At 37.2% G+C, this 22,214-nt stretch overlaps 1 protein-coding gene across 3 annotated transcripts in view; it reads right to left on the reverse strand.

Moving 5' to 3' along the window:
• Nucleotides 1-22,214, reverse strand: part of LOC143349784 (uncharacterized) — a 55,138-nt gene that overhangs the window by 4,114 nt on the left and 28,810 nt on the right. For 2 of the 3 annotated variants that reach the window (XM_076781310.1, XM_076781311.1), the window contains exons 3-7: nt 12,383-12,586; nt 11,496-11,834; nt 10,323-10,651; nt 2,390-7,292; nt 375-686 (exon numbers count right to left, since the gene is read on the reverse strand). In XM_076781310.1, coding sequence (XP_076637425.1) covers nt 375-686; nt 2,390-7,292; nt 10,323-10,651; nt 11,496-11,834; nt 12,383-12,586 — 6,087 coding nt within the window. Of the gene's footprint in view, nt 1-374; nt 687-2,389; nt 7,293-10,322; nt 10,652-11,495; nt 11,835-12,382; nt 12,587-19,885; nt 20,057-22,214 lie in introns of those variants that run through there. The other variant, XM_076781308.1, reaches the window with a different exon arrangement.

The raw sequence follows: 22,214 nt of genomic DNA on the forward strand, positions 1-22,214 counted from the left end.
AGGTGTTTCGTTACTGCCACTTTTATGTCATTTTCAAGCACGTTTCAGTAGGAGGCATTAACTGTTGACGCGCCTGGTTTCATAGTGCCCAGTGTTATGATAAAGTGAAAGCAGCAGTGCAACCGTTCTCGCTCCGTAAGCAGCTAATGAATTTTTTACCACAGAAATAGAAAAGCTGGTAGAGATATCGAACACGACACTACGCCGTAAAATAATCTAAGTTGCGTATTATTATTTCTTCTATACTTAACAAATATTATTATATCGTTGAACTGGACCCATCACCAGTTGCAGCTGTATAAAATAATTACTGTGCATTCAAAATTATTATGGATCGTTTAATTTCTATAATTCAGTGATTTATAGCGACTCACTTCCATAGATTGTTTTCGTAACCGCGGTTTCCTCGGAAGTGACCCATCGTTTTCCTTCGGCGGTTGCTCGTCGAAGTCGATGACAAAAGCGTTGCTCTTCTTCGTCGTCGGCGAGTCGTTATCGTATTTCGTTTCGGCAGTTTGGTCTCGTAAATGCAGACCATTCTCGAGAATAGCGCCATCGACGGCATCCGTTGATTTTCTCGTAGTCGTCGTCGTCGTCTTCCTGTTTCCAATTGGCTCTGTGCCTTTTATAGGCGCTGGTCGTTTTGTCGATTTTGCATCTTGAGCTTTCGAGTCGGTAGACGGACGCTATAATGAGAAAGCGTTTGTTCAGGACTCTTTGAAAAATTACCGACACGCGTCTACGTTTGAATCGCGATCGATCGATCATCTTACGATGAAGAACGAAGCGTCGCGTGTCGGATTGAATTGCGATTTCTTCAAATTTATTGCCCGATAAATTAGAATGGATACTTTCGATTCGATATTCTGGGACACTCTGTATACAGGGTGTTCGGCCAGCCCTGGGAAAAATTTTAATGAGAGATTCTAGAGGCCAAAATAAGACGAAAATCAAGGATACTAATTTGTTGATCGAGGCTTCGTTAAAAAGTTATAGAAACATTTCTGGTCAGACAGTATATTTTCGGTAAAGAATTTTTTTCTCGAAAGTACGTAGGATTTTGGGGGTATGTCTATTCAACAAAAATGTTTGTAATTGACCCCTGTAACTGAATATAATTTTTTTAGTATGATTTGAAATTTTTTAATTTCGTCTAAAAATATCAATACCTACTTGAATTTTTTTCTCGAAAGTGGGTAGGATTTCAGGGGTATGTGTATTCACTAAAAATGATTGTAATTGACTCCCGCAACCGAAAATAATTTTTTCAGAATTAATTAAAAATTTTTTTTTCGTCGAAAAATTTAGGCACCTACCCCCTGTCGATTTTTCTTAAAAATTTCGTTTTCCATTTTTAGTAATTTTGTTTGACGCCCTACAGGAAAGTTGTCTAATACTATTTTGTAGGTACCCATGAGCTCTACTTCAGAAAAAAGTTTCATTGAAATATATTCACTATTGTAAGAGTTATGGCCGTTTGAAAATTGGACCATTTTTATGTGGTTTTTCTCATTTTACGGGGTCAAGGAACACCTTTTTCAATATTGTTAGAATTTCTACATATTCTCCACCAAAATACGCGTAGTTTGCTTTTTTAAACATTAAAATCCTTTAATCCGTTCAGAAGTTATGACGTTTTAAAGATTTGCATAAAATTTCGGCGGAACCATTTCAGGCCTCAGATTATATTTTCGTTGAGGAATTTTTTTCTCGAAAATGGCTAAGATTTCGAGGGTATGTCTATTGACCAAAAATGATTGTAATTGACCCCCGAAACCGAAAATAATTTTTCCCTGTACGATTTGAAATTTTTTAATTTAATTTTTTAATAACTTTTTAACTAAGCCTCAATCAACAAACTGATATTCTTGATTTTCGTCTTATTTTGGCCTCTAGAATCATGAATTAAAATTTTTCCCAGGGGAAATGGCTGAACATCCTGTCTATTTAATTGTTGAATCATACTATCTAATAATTGAAACTTCGTAAACAAAGACGAAAATTAATTCCACAGTTTTGTTTAATATTTGCAATATATAAATTTAATAATCAATGCCAATAAATTCTGCGAACATATAGACTTCTCCTTCTCTTATACACAGATAATACTGTAAGATTAAGACAATTTACATAATTTTATAAGTAATACACCTAGGTATGACGTCTGTTATAGTTAATTGCAATTTCTCATGTCGTCACTCATTGTTACATATTCTATAACTTTATATGATTTCATATTTACATATATTCTATACTTGTGTCTTTCTATCTTTGTATGCAATAAATTCATAGCAAAATTTATCGACTAAAAAATGACAAAATAATTCAGTTAAATTTTCTGGACACAAATAGCAATATTTCACAGATATTTCCATGCAATTCTGCTTACCCTCGACACCGTGTCCGGGCTTTTCGACGGCGACGGTGGAACGTTTCTTCTTGTACGGTTGCCCGCCGTTTCCGTCGCTTTGCTCGAATCTGGACTCGGACTTTTCGTAACCCTGGAGAAAGAACGATCCCAGTCCCTTAAACCGTTGCTCGCGCTAACATTCTCTGATCGTTTTGGCAAGGATGCTTCCCTTCTGTTTCCAACGCGTACGCCATTTTCTCGACACGTTTCTCCCGCGCTCGACCATTTTGAAACGTCGTTCGCAATGGCTGACCTAGACCACGATTCCCGCGCTCTGCGACCGGGACTCTCGCTCTCGATAGATTTCCGAATATCCTCGATCGATCTCAGCTGTTTCACGGACGTGAATTCACCTGTTGATGCCTCCTCTTTTCTTTCGTCCGACTTTTTCATCGACGTTCCGTCGCTCGCGGCGGTTTTCACGAATTTCGAGGTTAGTTTCACGGAATCAATCGCGTCGCGTTTACCCGCTTTCGAAACACGTTCCGCAGATTTCGTCGACCTCGAGCTTCCGTTTCCGGTTTCCTCCACCGAATCCTCATCTCGGAAGAGCTTCCGTCTGCACGCGGGCGATTTCGATCTTACAATGATCTTCTTCTGTCCTCCTTCTTGGGTCTCGATTGTCATTGGAATCTTCTTTAAAGACGTCCTCGACGTCTCCGTCTCCGTCTTCGGGCTCCGTGGAAAATTTACATTCGTACGATCGAGTGCTTTCAGAGAAATCGTTCTCGAACCACCCGCTGAGCCTTCAATCTCGCTCGACTCGTCCAGCGTTTGTCTTTTCTCCGTTACCGATTCTTTCCTTCGTTCCAGCGTGCTTTGAGCGGACGCTGCGCCAAGTTCTTTGCCAATAGAATCGAAACGTCTGAGTGCCGACTCCACGGAGTCCGTTCTCTCATAATTCCTGTTGGACGAGTCTCTCTCGTATTTAATAAACTCATTCGCGTTATTTCTTGCGTCCTCTTGCTCCGACTGAGTTTCTCTCATGATCCTTCGTACCAGTTCTATGGACCCCAAAGCTTGAGCTCGCTTTTGGGACATTTTCTCTTGACGTTTCCTGCCACGAAATCCCGATTCGCTCGTGGGAGAAGGACTGGAGCGTTCGTTTCTCGTCGTATTTTGTTCCAGACGCTTCGAATTGACAGTCGCGCTCGATTTGGAGACTCTTCGATGCTCAGTTGTTTGCTGATGCTTCTTCGACGGTTCGAAGATATTCGACTCGAAAAGAGATCCTCTCTTTTTGCCTGGTTTACGCACGGAATACGTGGACGCGTTCTCCGTCTTTGTCTCCGCGAAATCTTGCGTTGTTTTATTGGAGGATCTCGAATAAGTTCGAAGCTGCTCCTGTTGAAGTTTCCCTCGTTCTACGTATTGATCGGGCATCGTGATTTCTTGAATCTCCGCGTCCACCTCCAAGGAAAGCGAGCTTTTAGGACTCGACCCTGCAGCGAGAGTTTCGTATTCTAGGTTTCTATTCGCCCCGAGTACAATAGTTTCGACCTCCATTGCATGGTGTCTCCCTTCATGGACGTTTGACGTTTCTATCGTGTCTTCGAACGCAACAGAAGATCTACGCGAAGTTTTTATATCTTTTCCCAAAGTACGATCACCGTGATCTTTATTTTTTTGGTGTTTTATAATGTCACGAATGAGTTTAGTCGACCGTAGGACATTGCCAGATCCTCTTCGAGAGGTTACTTTGGTCTCTTTGGGTGTAGAGAATACGTCAAGGCTCTTTAATGATCTACCAGACTGAACACTGGAGCCTGGTCGAGGACTATTGAAACGTTTGTACATCGAATCTTTCGTGGATTTCGGTTTGAGGCTTATGGTTGTGGCGGACTTTTCTGTCTCGTAACAAAAAAATTCTGGTGATTTGCTTCTGGCATCCAATCCACTACTGTTCCTCCTACTCATAGTTCCAGTTACTTTGATATCTTTTGGGATACTGAACGTGTCAGGGCTCTTTGATGATCTATTTTTAGGATGAACATCTGTGGAGCTACTTGGTCTTGACCGAGGGCTGTTAGAACGTTCAGTTTTGTCTATAGAGGATCTCGGTTTGAGACTAACAGTTGTGCCAGACTTCTCTGTCTCGTAACAAAAGAATTCTGGACTCTTCCTTCTGATGTCTACGATTTTCTGTAACTTCGGTGATGACTCACCACTCTTCCTCCTACTCGTATTTCCAGTTACTTTGATATCTTTGGGAATACTGAACATGTCAGGACTCTTTGATGATCTACCTTTAGGATGAACACTTGCAGAGCTACTTGGTCTTGATCGAGGACTTTTACAACGTTCATCCATTGAATTCATCGTGGATTTTGGTTTCAAGCTTATAGTTGTGCCAGACTTTTCTGTTTCATAACAAAAGAATTCTGGTGATCGGCTCCTATCATCCAATTCACGACTCTTCCTTCTATTAATACTTCCAGTTACTTCTATATCTTTAGGGACACTCAACATATCAGGGCTCTTTAATGATCTACCTTTAGGGTAAACACTTGGAGAGCTACTTGGTCTTGATCCAGGACTTTTAGAACGTTCAGTTTTGTCTATAGAAGATCTCGGTTTGAGACTAACAGTTGTGCCAGACTTCTCTGTCTCGTAACAAAAGAATTCTGGACTCTTGCTTCTGATGTCTACGATTTTCTGTAACCTCGGTGATGATACACGACTTTTCCTTCTCACATTTTCAATTACTTCTACATCCTTTGGGATACTGAATATGTCAGGATTACTCTTTGATGATCTACCTTTAGGATGAACGTCTGTAGAGCTACTTGGTCTTGATCGAGGGCTTTTAGAACGTTCAGTTTTGTCTATAGAGGATCTCGGTTTGAGACTAACAGTTGTGCCAGACTTCTCTGTCTCGTAACAAAAGAATTCTGGACTCTTCCTTCTGATGTCTACAATTTTCTGTAACCTTGGTGATGATACACGACTTCTCCTACTCACATTTCCAGTTACTTCTACATCCTTTGGGATACTGAATATGTCAGGATTACTCTTTGATGATCTACCTTTAGGATGAACATCTGTAGAGCTACTTGGTCTTGATCGAGGACTTTTAGAACGTTCAGTTTTGTCTATAGAGGATCTCGGTTTGAGACTAACAGTTGTGCCAGATTTCTCTGTCTCGTAACAAAAGAATTCTGGACTCTTGCTTCTGATGTCTACGATTTTCTGTAATCTTGGTGACGAATCAGGACTGTTCCTCCTACTCATACTTACAGTTAATTCAACATCTTTAGGGATACTCAACATATCAGGACTCTTTGATGATCTATCTTTAGGGTAAACACTTGGAGAACTACTTGGTCTTGATCCAGGACTTTTAGAACGTTCAGTTTTGTCTATAGAGGATCTCGGTTTGAGACTAACAGTTGTGCCAGACTTCTCTGTCTCGTAACAAAAGAATTCTGGACTCTTGCTTCTGATGTCTACGATTTTCTGTAACCTCGGTGATGATACACGACTTTTCCTTCTCACATTTTCAATTACTTCTACATCCTTTGGGATACTGAACATGTCAGGACTACTCTTTGGTGATCTACCTTTAGGATGAACATCTGTAGAGCTACTTGGTCTTGACCGAGGGCTTTTAGAACGTTCGTCCATTGAATTCATCGTCGACTTTGGTTTGAAACTAACAGTTGTTCCAGACTTCTCTGTCTCGTAACAAAAGAATTCTGGACTCTTGCTTCTTGATCCTGATCGAGGACTTTTAGAACGTACATCACTTTTGTCCATAGAAGATCTCGGTTTGAAACTAACAGTTGTTCCAGACTTCTCACCTACTTTCATCGTCATGGTAGGTTTCCCACTGTCAATGTTCAAAAATGATAAATTTCTGTTTCCTCGATTAACAGTGTTTACGTCTTTTAACGACACTGGCGAAGAACTACGCGAGATGTCGGAGCTTCTGTCAGTTTGCAACGATTGGATACCGTTTGTTGCATCGATATTTCTCGAAGCTTTTTCACATTGTTCAGCGAAAAATCGCGATACCGAACTTCGTATATTAAATCTGGAGCTTTCGTCGATGTTTTCCTTGGACGATCTTCTACTTGGCCACGTAATTCTATCTTTGACTGCCAAGTCAGACCTATTGGCAAAAGATCTTGGACCGTCTTTTCTTGCAGGCGTTGGTGATCTTTTCATTTTTGTGATCGTTTCTGGCGTCACCAGCATAATGGTGGCTGATCTGTCCGCGTCCGTGGAAAAGAACCGAGGACTGGACTTTCTGAAAACTGGCGATTTTGGTGCAGCAGTACGAACAGTTTGATGATCATGTTTTCGAGCAACTATTGGATTGTTGCTGCGTTTTCTTACAATTTTCTCAGGTGGATCCGGAGATTTAGACGCGCATTTTAAATTCACAGTCCCAGATTCGTATCGGGGACTAGCACTACGGCCTCTCGTTAATCGTTCGAAAACACTGACCGATTTCGAGCGATTTTTGCTCTCAATGTTTTTGCAACTCATTGTGTCATGTCTCAGACTATCCGGAGAAGAACTTCCGCTGATTCTTCCAGGCCCAGGAGATTTAATATCTCTGTCAACTGTATCGATACCAACAATCACAGATCTTTCTGTTTCGTTTTCCTTGGTTTCTGAAAACCTATTTTTATTTCTTTTTGGTCCCATTTTCACCACATTACGTTTAACATCTTTCGAAGATTTCCCAACAGCCTTCGAATCGATCGCGTAAGTAGTGGCAGATTTTTCAGACTCTCTGCAAAAGAATTTTGGGCTATCGCTCTTTCGAGTTTTTTCAGACTCCGACGACGACACGGTCTCTTCCACGTTCTCGATCGCGAATCCTTTCCTTCCTCTGTTCTCACCATTCCTCGTCCCAACGTCGTTGCCTTTGTTGCTACGGAATCACAACCAATACATCGTAACTTTCGATCGAATACAATCGTAACAAAATTCCGTGGTTAACCTTAACTTTCTATTCTTTTCTTTGCCCCTACGATGCCCCTTCGACGGTGTTAATCCTGCCTGATCGTTAAGTGTACAGGATAGATGAGGAAGAAGCGAGTCGAGAATAAATGATTTTGCATGATTCCTCCTCTGCAGCGGGATAAAGCCTCCTCGATCCTCGATCCTCGGAATCAACGATTTTGTTAAGTCGGCGTTACAAAGGGTAGCTTCAAGCTTCGTGAAAAGCCACCGGTGCTTCTCGTCTGGTTGGCATAAAAGAGACTGGTGTTTATTGGCCGCGTATGCGTGATTAATGCTTCGCGGGTACCTTGTTCTTTTTTTTCTCACGGTTCCTCGGGCTAATGACGCTTCATGCTTGGCGAGTAATTGTTATGCTGATGGAGTGTTTAATGTCCTTCGACCGATTATCCTTTCTCCGATAGCGGTTAGGCGGACGTAAATTAGAGCGTCTTCCTCCTCGTGACAAACCGGAGACGCTGCGCCTCTGCTTTGCCGGAAACGCGTCGTTTAGTTGCTCTTTCAAGGCGATCGCTTCCAGGGAGCGTGTATTGTTAGGCTACTACGGTTGCGTGGGTTTAAACGAGTCGAGTCTAGTCAGCGATTGCAATTATGCGACGAGAAATTAATCGGGGGGGAATGTAGGGGGGCTGGTTGAAGAACAAGGGTTGGGAGGGGGAGGGTGAAAGCAGCGACAGATTGTTAGCATTGATTGCCAATTAGCGACCAGAGAGTTTGCGTTTGTCAAGGTTCGATGCGATCATCGTGACTGTTAACCTACTTGCGTTTTAAAGTATTACGGTGTCCCAGAAAATATTGCGTTTCGTTTCCTGGTTATTTTTAAACTGTCCATTGCGATGTATTTTGTTGGGAACGTTCTTTTCACGATGATTATGAAAATGTATCTTGTATACCATTCGAAACTTCGATACTTTCAGATTGTTATTGGAAATAAAATTATAGTAATATAATTCATATAATTCATAGAATAAAATTATTATAAAATTATAATTCATAGAATCAATCATAGAATTTGCTAAAAAAAATTCTAGACAATACGCTAAGTAAATTATAGATTGGTATAGGAAACAAAATTATAAAATTACAATTCATAGAATAAAATTATTAAATAATATAATTCATAGAATTCATAGAATAAAATTATTATAAAATTATAATTCATAGAATCAATCATAGAATTTTATAAAAAAATTTTAAACAATACCCTAAATAAATTTTAGTCTCAATCACAGAATTTTTTATATTCGATAAAAAAATTCTGGACAGTACGCCAAGTAAATTTTAATAAAAAATTCTATGATTGAGACTAAAATTTATTTGACGTATTGTCGAGAATTTTTGTTTGTAGTCTCATGCAAGAAAATTGTTTAAGATCGAATTAGGAAATATTTAAACATGGAGCTCTAACGTTTCGTTGTAATTATCGTTTGGTAAATTGAGGCTTCGATGCACGAAATATTTTCTGAGACACTCACGATGTATTCGATGTTTATTGGAGTCTGAGTAATAAGTTTGTTCGGATTTTGTAGCGGAACGACGATTATTATTTATATATACGACGTATAACTATTAATATATTCCTTACCTTGTTTTTAAAGCGCTTTGACGTGCTTTATATTACGATAAAAGTTAATTTGTTTGCTCGTATTATTGAAATTAATTCCTATACGATAAATAATTGGGTGCTCGTTTGCTGTTCGGTTTATAAATATAAACAGCAATGTTATTTGTGATTTCTCGTTTAATTTACAGATTCTTCACAAGAGTATATTTTTTGAAATAAAAATATAACAAATATAGCGTTAAAGTACGTATAATTATAACGATCGAAATGTAGAATACACGAAAAAGTGATTTTTCGTTGATTGCTTTAAGCAATGACAAGAACATTCGTCTTTGAACTTAACAAATTGAAAGTCGATCTTGTTTTAGGTTCCTAATAAATAACATTGTTCCGAAAATGTCTCGAAAAAGCGGGTCGACAACGTTTTACTATAATAAATTGCTCGAATCGGCTAACGATTTATCAATCTTCTTTTTCTAAAGCTATTAATAATATGATTTTTATTTGCTTTTTTTGCTGTAATGTATTTGAAGAATTACACTAGTGGCAAAAATAATTTTTTAGATAGACTTTTCAAGCTTTTTATATGATCTAATTCAGTAGATTCGAAATTTCTTGTGAAATTATTAATTGTAGACATTTCAATGGAGTTATTATACTTTACTATTATTTTAAAATTCATTTAAGAAGGTAAATGAAATACATTTGAGATTGACAATTATCGCAAAATACGAACGAACTTATTACTCGATATTTTCAACTCATTGATACTTCCTTGATAAATAGTCAAATATAATATTTTTAAACACTTCAAAGGTATATTTCTGCGTACTACCAAGAAAAGAACAGAAAAATAGTTGCAAACGTATAAATGATCCAGAGGTCGAAAAAAGGAATTAACAGCAAATTAATTTTCTTTTTTAATAGAATATTCTTTTAATAATATTACAGAGAAGATGCTTAGTATCAGGAGCTTTTTCAAAAACTATTCTTACGGGACAAGTATTTAGATAATAATTGTTCCCGAACCATTTATTATAGCACATATTAACATTGCAAATATTAACTGAAACGTATTGAGTATTCGTAACAATATACTACTGCTGAACGAAATATCTGTTCCTGTTATACAAAAGTGTCTATATTTACTTTTTATAAATTCCATTTGCATTAAAACATTTATTCGTTAAAAGCTCCCTTTAAACTGTTTAAATGGAACCTGTTAAAAAATTTTCACGACTGTTTCCAACCTCTGGAATAATCTGATGATTTGCATTAGCAGCGATGAAAGTCGAAACGAGAAATTAAGTTCTTAACTTCAGTAAATATTAATCTATTTTAGATGTCTTTTAGTAAAATTTCATTTATTTTACGTACCTGGGAGTAGACTTTACCGGATATATTGGGTCGAACCGTTTCTTCGGGACGCCGATCGTGTTCGTATTTTTCGCGATACTGTTATTTCGTTTTGCGTTCGCGTTCCTGAAACGCTCCAACCTAGCTTCCGCTTGAGACAGCTTCTTGGTAACACTTTGTTTCGGAAGCTTGTCGGGAACATCCACCATAAAGTCCTCCGGGAATTCCTCGCTTTCGAGATCGTTTTTAACGCGGTGTTTCAGCGTTTCGTCGTACTGCATCAAGTGAAGTTTCGCCATCATGCGATTCCTCTCTATCGTGTCATCATTCAGAACCTCCTCGATGTGTGTCTTTACGAATATTTCAGACCAAGTTTATTCCACAAACACAATATTTCTTAAAATTAATTTGGGAGATAGTACTGAAAGACGCTGAATATATATCAGATATTCTGCTAACTTTGTTATATGTATATCACTTTTCAAAGAAAACATCAAACTAATCGTTTAAACTCTTTCACACTGATAAAATATAAATTCAAACAACGTTTCTTTCCATTTTTCTATACAGTGTCTCCCAGTAATCATAGTACGATCAAGGCGGTGATTCTATGTGAAAAAACAAGTCGAAAACGTGGAATAAAATTTTGTTGTGTAATGCTTTGTTTGTAAAATAATTGAGCTGGGTACGTCTGTCCATTACTCACTGTTTCTACTTATACCGATATTCTAGTCATATTCTATTAATATTTATTTATTTTTTAACGTAGAATTACCTCCTTTTTTAATTTAATAAATAAGATCAAGCAAATTTATATATATTATACGTTCGAATGACATTAGTTTCACTCTTAAAAGTGGGAAAAATACATTAAAAGAAAACCATACAAAAATTAAAAACACAGAAATTACGCGAGGTTAACAGAAAAAAATTTTTCATCATAACTAAGAAAAAATTCTAAAATTCTAGTTAATATTGTTCATTCGTATCTAATTAATTTCTAGTCGATTCTTTTCCATATTTCTCCTATTTTTGTAGAGCAAGATCGATGTCGTTTGTAAAATTCTAAAATATTAAATCTGCTCGTTCAAAATGAATTTATGAATTAGTGAGTTTGAAATCGCATTAAGCAGATATCCCGAGGATTTTTATCGCGTCGATCGAAGAAAATCACCGTGGCCTGTAGCGAAATACCTCGTCTCGGTGGTTCCCATTTGCATATTGCGCCACATGGTTCTCGTTCCCGAACTCGTCGTCGTCCGGGTGTTGCTGTCCAGAAGGTCCAAACGATTCACGAGTGATTTCCTCGTGATACGAGACGACCGGTTTGCCGCCATTCAAATTACTGTTCACGTCAGCCCGCGCCACACGCTTCACAGTCACGGAGTGTCGGTTCACCGTCAAATTTCCGTTCTTCTGCACCGCGTTTCCGTTCGTTTGTTTCCGTGGTTTGTTCTCCAGTGGTTCCAGCGGGTAGCTTCTGTCGATGCCCTTTACGGTCGTTTGGCGTCTTTCGTCGAACATCTGCCTCACCTTAACACCATGGAACCACACATACTCGCGATTACCCAAAACACTTTATGAGATCTGCAGAGTTCAATAAACTGTACTTTGGGGGAGCAGTTTGCGTCATATAAATTAAAAATATGACTTTTTAAATACGCGATAAATTTTATGAGACGCATGGTAAACTGCCAATTGGCTCAAAATAAATTGTGATTGATCCACAATGTGAACTTCAAGTGATTCAAGATAAATTTCGAGCTATTCATAAATTGTGAATTACTCAAAACTGTTTATTTTCTCTGTAAAGTTCCATAAATTGTATGTTGGAGGAGTAGTTTGTGTCATATAAATAAAAAATTCGATATATTATTTTAATACGCGATTAATTTTACGAGACTCATGGGAAATTGCAAGTTGGCCTATAATAAATTATGACCAATACACCAATAATGTGAATTTCAACTGCAAATGATTCAGGATGAGATTTGAATGACTTATAAATTGTGAATGGTGAGTAATATTTAAGTTCCTAGAAATTTCAATGAAAACGCGTTTCAGTGCGATGAATCACCCACCTTACCACCTTGCGAGGTCGTGGTTGAGTGGCTGCTGGTTGAAGTCCTTGTGACGGTATGCTGACTGACGGAGGAACCATGATTCGAGTTATTGGAACCGGCGCTGCCACGTTGCACCACCTGATAAGCCCTCTGCTGTTGCTGGTCGTAAAGCTGCAGCAACTTCTGTTCCTTCTCCTGAAGCTGCTTTTGCTGGAATCGGGCCTGCGACAGGCGCAAATTTTCTTTTATTTTTATCATCACACTCTCCACAAACGATGTCTTCTTATTTAGAATTCTTCAAACTTCCCCCATTGAGGATCCAAATTAAGACAAATTAAAATTGTTCGATAATTTAGTGTCGAGGTATGAATAATAGATCTCCCACATGATTCAAACGATTGAAATTGTTCAGTAGTTAAATGTTAAAATGAATTTATTTAGGACGCGATATCTGAATTTCTAATTTCAATGATTCGTTTGTAATCTAAATGAAAATGGCACAGATTCTTCGTGTATCCAATTATGCACTCCTATTCCTTCACCGTAGATCGTCCACGAAACGAACAAACTCATAGAGTTTCCAAAAATAATTTTTTAGGAACGCACAGTCTACCATTTAAGTTTACTCGAGCGTGGAAGCGTTTAAGGAAGTTGATTACAGATTTCTATTATCGTTCTTTTAGTTCTGAATTTGTTGATCTCCGATTATCGGGAGACCACTCGTTGGGGTGGAACAATTCTTCTAATTAAAGGAAGTCGAGATCCGCAACCGTAGTTAACGCGGGTCGGCTCGCGACTCCTGGTTAATCGCGTTCAGACGACCATAGTCACGCGCGCTATAGTTGCAATGGCATACGCGGGGCTCGTACGTTCCTCGACGTGCAATCTCATCGATTCGTTTTAACCTACATACGAAGGGGTTAGTAAACTCGTTGCCACGCTAAAGCGGATCGTTCCTCTGTTAATTTGACACCCGCAATACGATTACGCGCGGTGCTTTTCGACGACTTTTTCATTTATTCGACGAACGTATCGACGAATCGTTCGAGTCTTCGTCCGATCGTTTTTTTTACGTTTGATTGCGCGAACGTACGGGGTGTCCCATTTCCATCGAACTGCACGAACAATCCTCTCGAACGGAATAGCTGTTACCTACTTGTTAGCGGGTTCTGGTGCTCGAAACGGTCAAAATAAATTTTCAACGATTGATTGTTATTTTATTTAAACGTACAAACTCTATTCGCACTCGTCGAGGGACGAACAGTTTGTACGATAGGAGTCCACCGATTATCTCCACTACGTGTTGGTTTCAGAGAAAACAATTATTTACGAAAAAATGCTGGCTAGTAATTACGCAAACATCCTGTATAGAAATTTATATTCAATTTCAATTGAATAAACAATTTATGATCCAGTTTTATAACACACTAGTATAATCAGTAGGAATTGTTGAAACTTCTTTGGGTGCATAGAGTCAAAGTAAATTTCAAAATAAACATAGAAGACAGCCTAAATTATAGTAGTTGGCAAAATCATCGGATAGGGGATGAAATGTCCTTTAAAACGAGCGTTTGTACAAGTCGATAGCGTTATTAGTTCCGGAGATATAGCGATTTTTGTTTCAAGTCGATCGCGTCAAAGTAAATTGCAAAATAAACATAAAAGACAAAATAAATTCTAAAAGTAGTTACGTTCATCGGATAGAGGACGAAATACCCTTTAAAATGAGCGGTCGAACAAGCCGATAGCTCAATTAGTTCCGGAGATATGAGGATTTAAGTTTCAAGTCGATCGCGTCAAAGTAAATTGCAAAATAAACATAAAAGACAAAATAAATTCTAAAAGTAGTTACGTTCATCGGATAGAGGACGAAATACCCTTTAAAATGAGCGGTCGAACAAGCCGATAGCTCAATTAGTTCCGGAGATATGAGGATTTTAGTTTCAAGTCGATGCGGTGGCTAGTTCCGGAGATACGAGCGTTCGAAGCGTTTGTTTACGTTTCATTCGCATCAATGAACTTGCGCGCGCGACAATAGTAAACAGTGCGTAGTAAATTCTTGGAAATACTACGCCGACACTAGGTCACGAGAGTCACGTCTCACGTGCGACAAGGAGGTACGACGCGACGCGTCAGACGGAGACAGAGATAGTCGAATTAAGAAAAATACCCTTTTACATAAATTACGATATCTCGAAAACGAAAAGTCCGATCGACAAAAACAAAAAACCATTTTAAAGGGGAAGCTTCACCGCTGCCAACAGTGGTTTAATAATTAATAAAACACTAGTAGTTTTGAAATTGCACGTGTCCAAAGTTTTCGTATTTTTAATGCATGTTAATAGCCTTTTCTAAGGCAGACAGCGGAATTTAAAAAATTATCTTTTACATAAATTACGATATCTCGAAAACGGAAAGTCGGATCGACAAAAACCAAAAACCATTTCAAAGGGGAAGCTTCACCGCTGCTAACAGTGGTTTAATAATTAATAAAACACTGGTAGTTTTGAAACTGCACGCGTCTAAAGTTTAATTATTTTTAATACGCGTTGTTAGACTGTTCTAAGACAGATTCTCTCCTTTCATCTTTGTTGTATATTTCTTATTTGCATCGGAAGTTAACCAGAATTTGATACTAAATTTTGTCTGGTTTTTTTTACAAAAAAAAACATAAACAAACTTACATATTTTTCTCAGAAAGCAAACAATAAGAATAGAAGCGAATATTGAAAATTGTACGTATAAAAATACGAAATTTACAGTTTCTAATTTTGCATAATTGTTGCTTCTTTTACAGTTCGAATATACTCTTTGAAAGTCAGATCGTTTGATCATTGGGCAAATACAAATTTAATTAAAAGTCTAAGTAAATTAATTTGACCCGTTTTCTTTGAACATTTCTTCAAAGCGTGTCTTCCTTCTGATAATAATTTTAATGAATATTTTACACGGCAAAGTAATCGATCGATGTATATCGTACCGAAATTCGAATCTGAAAAGACTAATTAAAAATGTAATTTCCGTGCTCCAGCTGTTTCCTAGTAAGTCTTAAATTATTGTCCTGTATTCTCGATCCATTTTAGGAATTATTTTCTTTTTGCAAAACGATGTCACAAACAAAACAAAGGTCTTAAATATATTCTGCACCCTTTCATAAATTATCTTTTCTTTTCCGTGCAATTGTTTTTCCAAATCATATTTCTAAATATCTACAATCTTCAAAAGTTAAAGATTTCCAAATTTTAGTCTCCGTAAATGTTTTACATTTTCAAATTAAACATCAGATCGATGATCACAAGATTCGTAAATGGAATCCTTTTGTTTATTTCGACGAAAATTATCATTTTCTTTTCGCCGATCCTGCACACGCTCGCGACACAATGAAACGGCCCTCAGAATATTTTTGATCGCGATAAAATAATTGTACGCCCGTAGCAGCGAAATGCAAATTGGCCCTCGAGCAAAAATTAGTTCGAAACAAGAAGGCGTGGAAAGTTATCGGACGCGATCGAAGACTATTGCATTGCGTTTACGCAACAATGACGTTTGTCGGGCGTAGCAGCCAACGAGGAGGATCCATCTTCACCGAAAGATCAGGCATTGTTTGATAATCAAGAGGAAACTGCTAATTGGATATCCGTCGAATCGGTGAGGCGGCAATCAGGCGGCCTACTAATTGATTTATTCCTAATGAGCACGTACCGCCAGCCGCTTTGCTTTGTACACACACGTGTCCCGTACGCGTACGATTTCGAGACGAGAACTGAGCGCGAGTGCGTAATTCGTAATGATAACGAGACGTTGATTGGACGCATTAGCGACAGGGGGGATCAAATATTTTATCCGTCACAATTATTTTCGCGTTAGACGCTCGGCTGGCCATCGATTTCAAACTTCCCATTCTTCATCGTTGCTCGAACACGAAGTTCGTTGCAGTCTGTTTTCAAGTGGGATGGGACAGTTTGGCAACAAGAATGAAGCTGTGAGTCGGGAATCTGTCGATTTAAAGATGTACGAATCTTTCTATAAATCTATACACGGTCAATAATATTACTATTGCTTTAATTAAAGTAATTATCAATAGAATTACCAACAATGGTGTATTTATTTGTACCAAAGAAATTACAACGATGGACACGCGAAGGAATATTTAATGCAATGGAAATAAGTGTTCATTCTCTTATAGAAAATTACAATTTTTCAAAAATTCGAGTATTCTTACAAGATCCAAAGAACGCATTGGATTGCTTAAATCAACATGTACAACAAGAAATATAGATATAAATCGCCACAAAATTATTATGAAACGTTTAACACTAACAATCATTATGTATTTATTTGTACCAAAGAAATTAAAACGATAGATAAATGAAGTGTCTATTTATTCACTTATAGAAAATTCAATCGATTAAATTTTGTACAATTTTTATTAGAAATTACGAATGGGTTATTTTGACTGTGGTAGTTCTAGTGTTACACAAAATTTAAAATATAATTTGTATTTCATAAGAAAGTGTACTCGTTGTACGTAGAAAATAAAAATGACCATAGAGATATTAGACATCGCATGAAAAGAATCTAAGCAAAGAGTATGCAATGTTATTAAATTATAATTGACGTTGAGTAGTGATTTCCTGACGCAATTACAAAATCGTTTACAAACCGTCGACAGTGCACCTAATGTTAAAAATCGATCGAAATTACCAGCACGCAATCGTAGTCTAGCGTGTTCGTGGAAAAGAATTTTTGTTATTTTTAGACCGTAAAATAGTCACATTCATAACACAATTTACTTTTACTGGAATAATTATTTTTCGGTGTTTTTTACTGGCAATTTTGTTAGCGTAAATAAAACATGACAAATATTTCCGTTAAAAGGATAAAATGTGTAACCATATCGATTAAATTGTATTATAAAGATTAAATTAAATTAATTCTAATTTATACTGATCTTTCAGAAATTCATAAAGGAAACATCGTCTAGAAACGCGTGTGCTGCTATGACATTTGTCGCTTAATTGGCGACGTATCTTATTGATTAAAGTTTCTTTAATGTATGTCCTCGGTCAGTCGTAAGTAACGTTAGACGGAAAATCAGTCAAGGGCGGGCTCTGAAAGGCAATAAGTTGCAAGATCGATTTCCACGATAAACGAAGCCACGCAAGGAAGAATTTTCCTCCGCGTTTTCGGTTTATTTATGCATACAGGATCGCCTACTTCTCGATTTAACCGCTCATCACATGCTACTTTGCTATAAAAATATATTATTTCTCCACGTATTTAAACGTAATTATCAATATAATCAAAGTTTGTCACGATGAAAGTCATATATCTCCCATAAAAAATATTCAAGAGCCTCCATCAAAACGACACTTAAAAATATTATAGTAGACATCTATGTTGGGTTAAAAATAGTCTAAATAAATTTTTTAGATCGTCTCAGTTATTAGGAGGCAGGGTACAGTAACTCGAAACCATTATTATTTTTTTAATGTTAATTTTCCGTTTGGATAACCCTCGTTAGATTCAATAAATAGTATAAGGATCCGCAAGTACCGAACGGAGCGATAAAGGTAGCATAAACGTCGCTAAACGGAGGACAAAGGCGAAGCAGGGGGTCGAAAACAGATGTAAAGATATTTTTGTGTCCGAAAATAGCGACTCCGTTGGAACGGATCGCGCGTGGGTGGAGCTGAAAACACGACGTATAAGAGAAGTACGTTCAACTTGCTCTTAAATAAGACGCTGGGTTACCGCGTAAGTCTTCGAGCAGAGGCAGAGAGGGAACAGAGGGAGAGGAAAAATTGCAGGTACATTAAAGAAACAAGAAGCAGCGGAGAAAAGGCGAAAAGGAGGTCAACGCTGAATGTTTCGCAAGAAACCGCACGATGCCCTGCAATTTGGTTGATATCGGGGATACGGTCAACGAGAGGAGCAAAAATAACGAAACAAACACAGAGGGGCATACGAAATGCTGATATATAAGGTGTACCGTTTGTTACAACGAAAAATAAACTGTCGAATACATATTAAATACAAAAACACTTTTCAAAGTAATGGAAATAACACGGTTAATAACTAAATAAATAATGGATCGCGTTCGAGGATGCAAATGCTTCGATGCACGAAGTAATTAGAGAAACGTAAGTTAGAGTGAAATTAGGGGGAATAAGAACGATCCTTTCCTGAATGGGACAAGTCGAAAATTCAGCTCTGTTGTTTCGAGAAGCTAGTGTGAATATCGTGGAACAGAAAAGGAGAGACTTCGCTGCACGGAGTGTGAATGACACACGAACGATACTCGAACAGCGTTTTGGAAAGCAAAAGGAACAGCGTAGCCTCCTCTGTAGATGGTCATGTGTGTCAGAAGCGCGATGCTCCGTCGACTTCCATGCTGGGATCAAGTGCGAATCACGAACGATCAGCTGGCGTGTTCCTTCCTACGCGAACTGGTCCACTGAATTTTTTAATTTCTCCTTCAAAGGTCGTTTCGTCATATTTAATTCGAAACGTTATCGAGCTTCGTGATATGTTCACGAAGGTCAGCGTTATAACTCAAGAATCTAGGTCGATATTCAAACGAGGAAGTTTTGCTCTAATTTGAGTTACAAACTAATATACTGTACTTATGTTAAACAAATTACAGTCAATATTTGTATGAATGAATTAACAGAAGCCTAGGCATTACACAGAAGTGTTTGTAAAAATGTTTCCATTGAAAGTACATTCTTTAAAAGAGCAGCTGTAGTTATGTTCGAACAATTTACAGTCAATATTCGTATGAATAAATTAATAGAAGGTATTACACAAAAGTGTAAACATTATATTATTATGGTCTATGTTTAAAGAATCTACGGATAAGAGACAATCTGTCAATATTTTTATGAATTAATCAATATGAGCACAGATATCACAGTTATAAGTATGTTTGTAAGTGGTGTGTAAAACTAATCACGCGATAAATATGAATATATCCAAGAACATAAAAATATAGTACGAACGTATTACAAGTTATTAACGTTTTTACTTCGAAACGTGAACCTTTAAACGTGTCTTGAAACAAGAAAAATTTGAACTTGAGTCGTTTTAAGTGCAAGAGTTCACGAAATTATATTATTTATCGTCGTATCGAATTGGGGAAAAATAATTTACATTAAAAATATTTAATTTTATATATACAAACTCGAAAATTGGAAAACGAAATTTATATATTCACGTGAAAACATTTTTAACTATCGAGTCTGTCAGTATGAAAATAGAGCCAGACACGACCTCGTTCAAACCATTTTTTATTTAAGATTGAGGTCGCAATTCTATTCATTTTAATCTAGAAAATCTTTCGAAATCAATGAAAATAATCTCGTAAAATTTGAACATAAACAGAAGCGAAGGTTTTCGAAAAAGCTCCGTCTCCAAATGTTAGTTTTGCATAAACAAATCTGTGAGTCCACCGTACGATCTCAGAACGAAATAAAAATTCGATACACTCTTAGAGTCTCGCGTAAGAAGTAGAAACAGTACCATGTCGTTCAGATTGGAGTACGTGGACGTCAGCTCTTGAGCTGCCCAGGACGTTTCCATATCCATAGAGACTCCGCGGGCTTCCAGTTCCTTCGATTGAACGGATCCATTTTTGATTTGCATCTTTCGTTTTGTCGTTGCTTCCTTGCGTTTCATCGTTGGCTCTCGCGCGTCTGCTTCCTACGTCGTGACCTTTCAGAGAGAGGATCAGCTCGTGCAGCCTTTCTATTTTCTACTCTTCGCTCGGGGAAAATAAAATCCAAACTGCTTCCCGTTTAGCAGTTCATCGTTCGCTTAATGCGATAATTCATCGTCGAAACTTTGCACTCGCGTAACGTCAAACTTCGCTAAAATGGCGACCTCGTATCTTTCTTCTGATAAGTATAGAACCGCTGTCGCGCAACACGAGACACGTTATTACGTCGCTTGTTCGAAGGTCGGCCTTCTAGGTGTCAAGTTCATACTCTTAGCCAACGTGAAAGTTCGCGAGAACTTGAGAATTCGGCGAACCTTCGAGACGATATTAATCCATCGTAAATTAATTACGCTTTTGAATAAATATGCAAAATCTCCTTGATCGTTTTTCTAACGACCCTCTTGGCGGGGAATTAACGATTCATAATTATGCGTGTATTTTAATTTCTAACTATTTCTTTCGTTTGCAACCTGCAAATAGATTCATTTTGCACAGTAATTAGATTTTAAGAATTTCAGTATATTTAAAGAGAAGAGAGTTTCGAGAAATATTTCCATCGATAAAATGTTCACATATTTGTGGAGTAACGTTCGAAGCAAACAAAATAGAGTTGTGTTTCTATAATTAATTTCATTTTTCTTCTGCAATTTTTACAAAGTAATCGTAAAATTTGCTAGAGAACTGTTTGGATCTTTTTGGTGCATCGTTTACCGAATTTATTCGAAAACCTTTTGAAGAAGTAGAGTGTTTTTTAAAGACAGCTTCGTCGTAGCACGTGAATTCTCCGTAATCATTGATAAATGATTGGTAGCGAACAATTTCTTGAGACCTCCCCCGTGAGCAACAATTCACTGGTAAACGATAATAATTCATCGATAACGAATCGAGGGTAATGTGTCAACTCACTATCAATTGACAGCTACACTACGAGGGTCACTGTCACAACTGCGTTGCTACCGACGTCAGTTTGCTCGTGTTTCATCGACGCGCATGTGCGACGTTCCTACCCTTATAATGTTGACAGTGTATCCACTACGAATTGCGATTATCGAGTGAAGAAAACTACGTCGACGGAATGTTTCTGTTGGCATTCGTGGCCTAGTTTCGCGGTAATATCGAATTTTCAATTCTAAAGTTTGTTTCACAGACAAATATAAAGCATTAACACTATCAAACGTTTCTACATTGATCATGCTATTTTTTATAATTTATATATCGTACCTATAGTTGTTTGCAAATTTATATACTTTGCAAAGAATGTATTACTCGAAAGTTTAATTCAATTCTAATATACTTATAATTACACGATAAAACAACAAAAGTTTGTTTCACAGACAAATATAAAGTATTAACACTATTATACGTTTTTACATTGATAATGTTATTTTTTATAATTTATATATCGTACCTATAATTATTTGCAATTTTATATATTTTGCAAAGAATGCTTTTGCAAAGAATTACTCGGAAGATTAACGTTTTATTATACGATGATCTCAAAGCGTAAAAATGAAATATTTGCTATATTTCAATTTTAACATTGTATCGAAGAATTATTGCATTCTTTATTCCAATGCTTTCGCTATTTTTCATTGAGCTTTTGTGCCATTATTTATTCGTAGAGATATCAATTTCCAGAAAATCACCAAGAAATTTATACTTTGTCTACGTTTTGCCCGGGCTTACATTATTCAAAGCTTAGAAACACTTTAATTTAATCGAAACACCGTTTTATTTTGCAAGTTACATTTCACTGGTATTAAATGAAAAAAAGTAAACCTTGTAGACTGGTTTTGATTTTAGAAACAGCAACTTGATTCTATCTTGAGAAATTAAAACATTATTCACATTTTTCATAAGATTTTTAATTGACAGCAAACGTGAAGGGACTCTGGATTTCTATTCTTTTCTATATGTAAACACGTCTACTTTTAGTTTACACTCTGATAACGACGATATTCTTTTGTCAGCGTTCCTTTTCTTTTTTGTTATTACATTTGGATTCAAATATTACTTTACGTATATTAACACGAAAGTGAAAGTCACCGAAACGGTGGACGAATATTAATAAATAAATTTCTCGGCGATATAACGTTCAGGAGCCAATGTTTGAATTTTTATTCGTCTCAAAAT

The sequence above is a fragment of the Colletes latitarsis genome, chromosome 14 (genome assembly GCF_051014445.1).
Source record: "Colletes latitarsis isolate SP2378_abdomen chromosome 14, iyColLati1, whole genome shotgun sequence".
Classification (NCBI taxonomy): domain Eukaryota; kingdom Metazoa; phylum Arthropoda; class Insecta; order Hymenoptera; family Colletidae; genus Colletes; species Colletes latitarsis.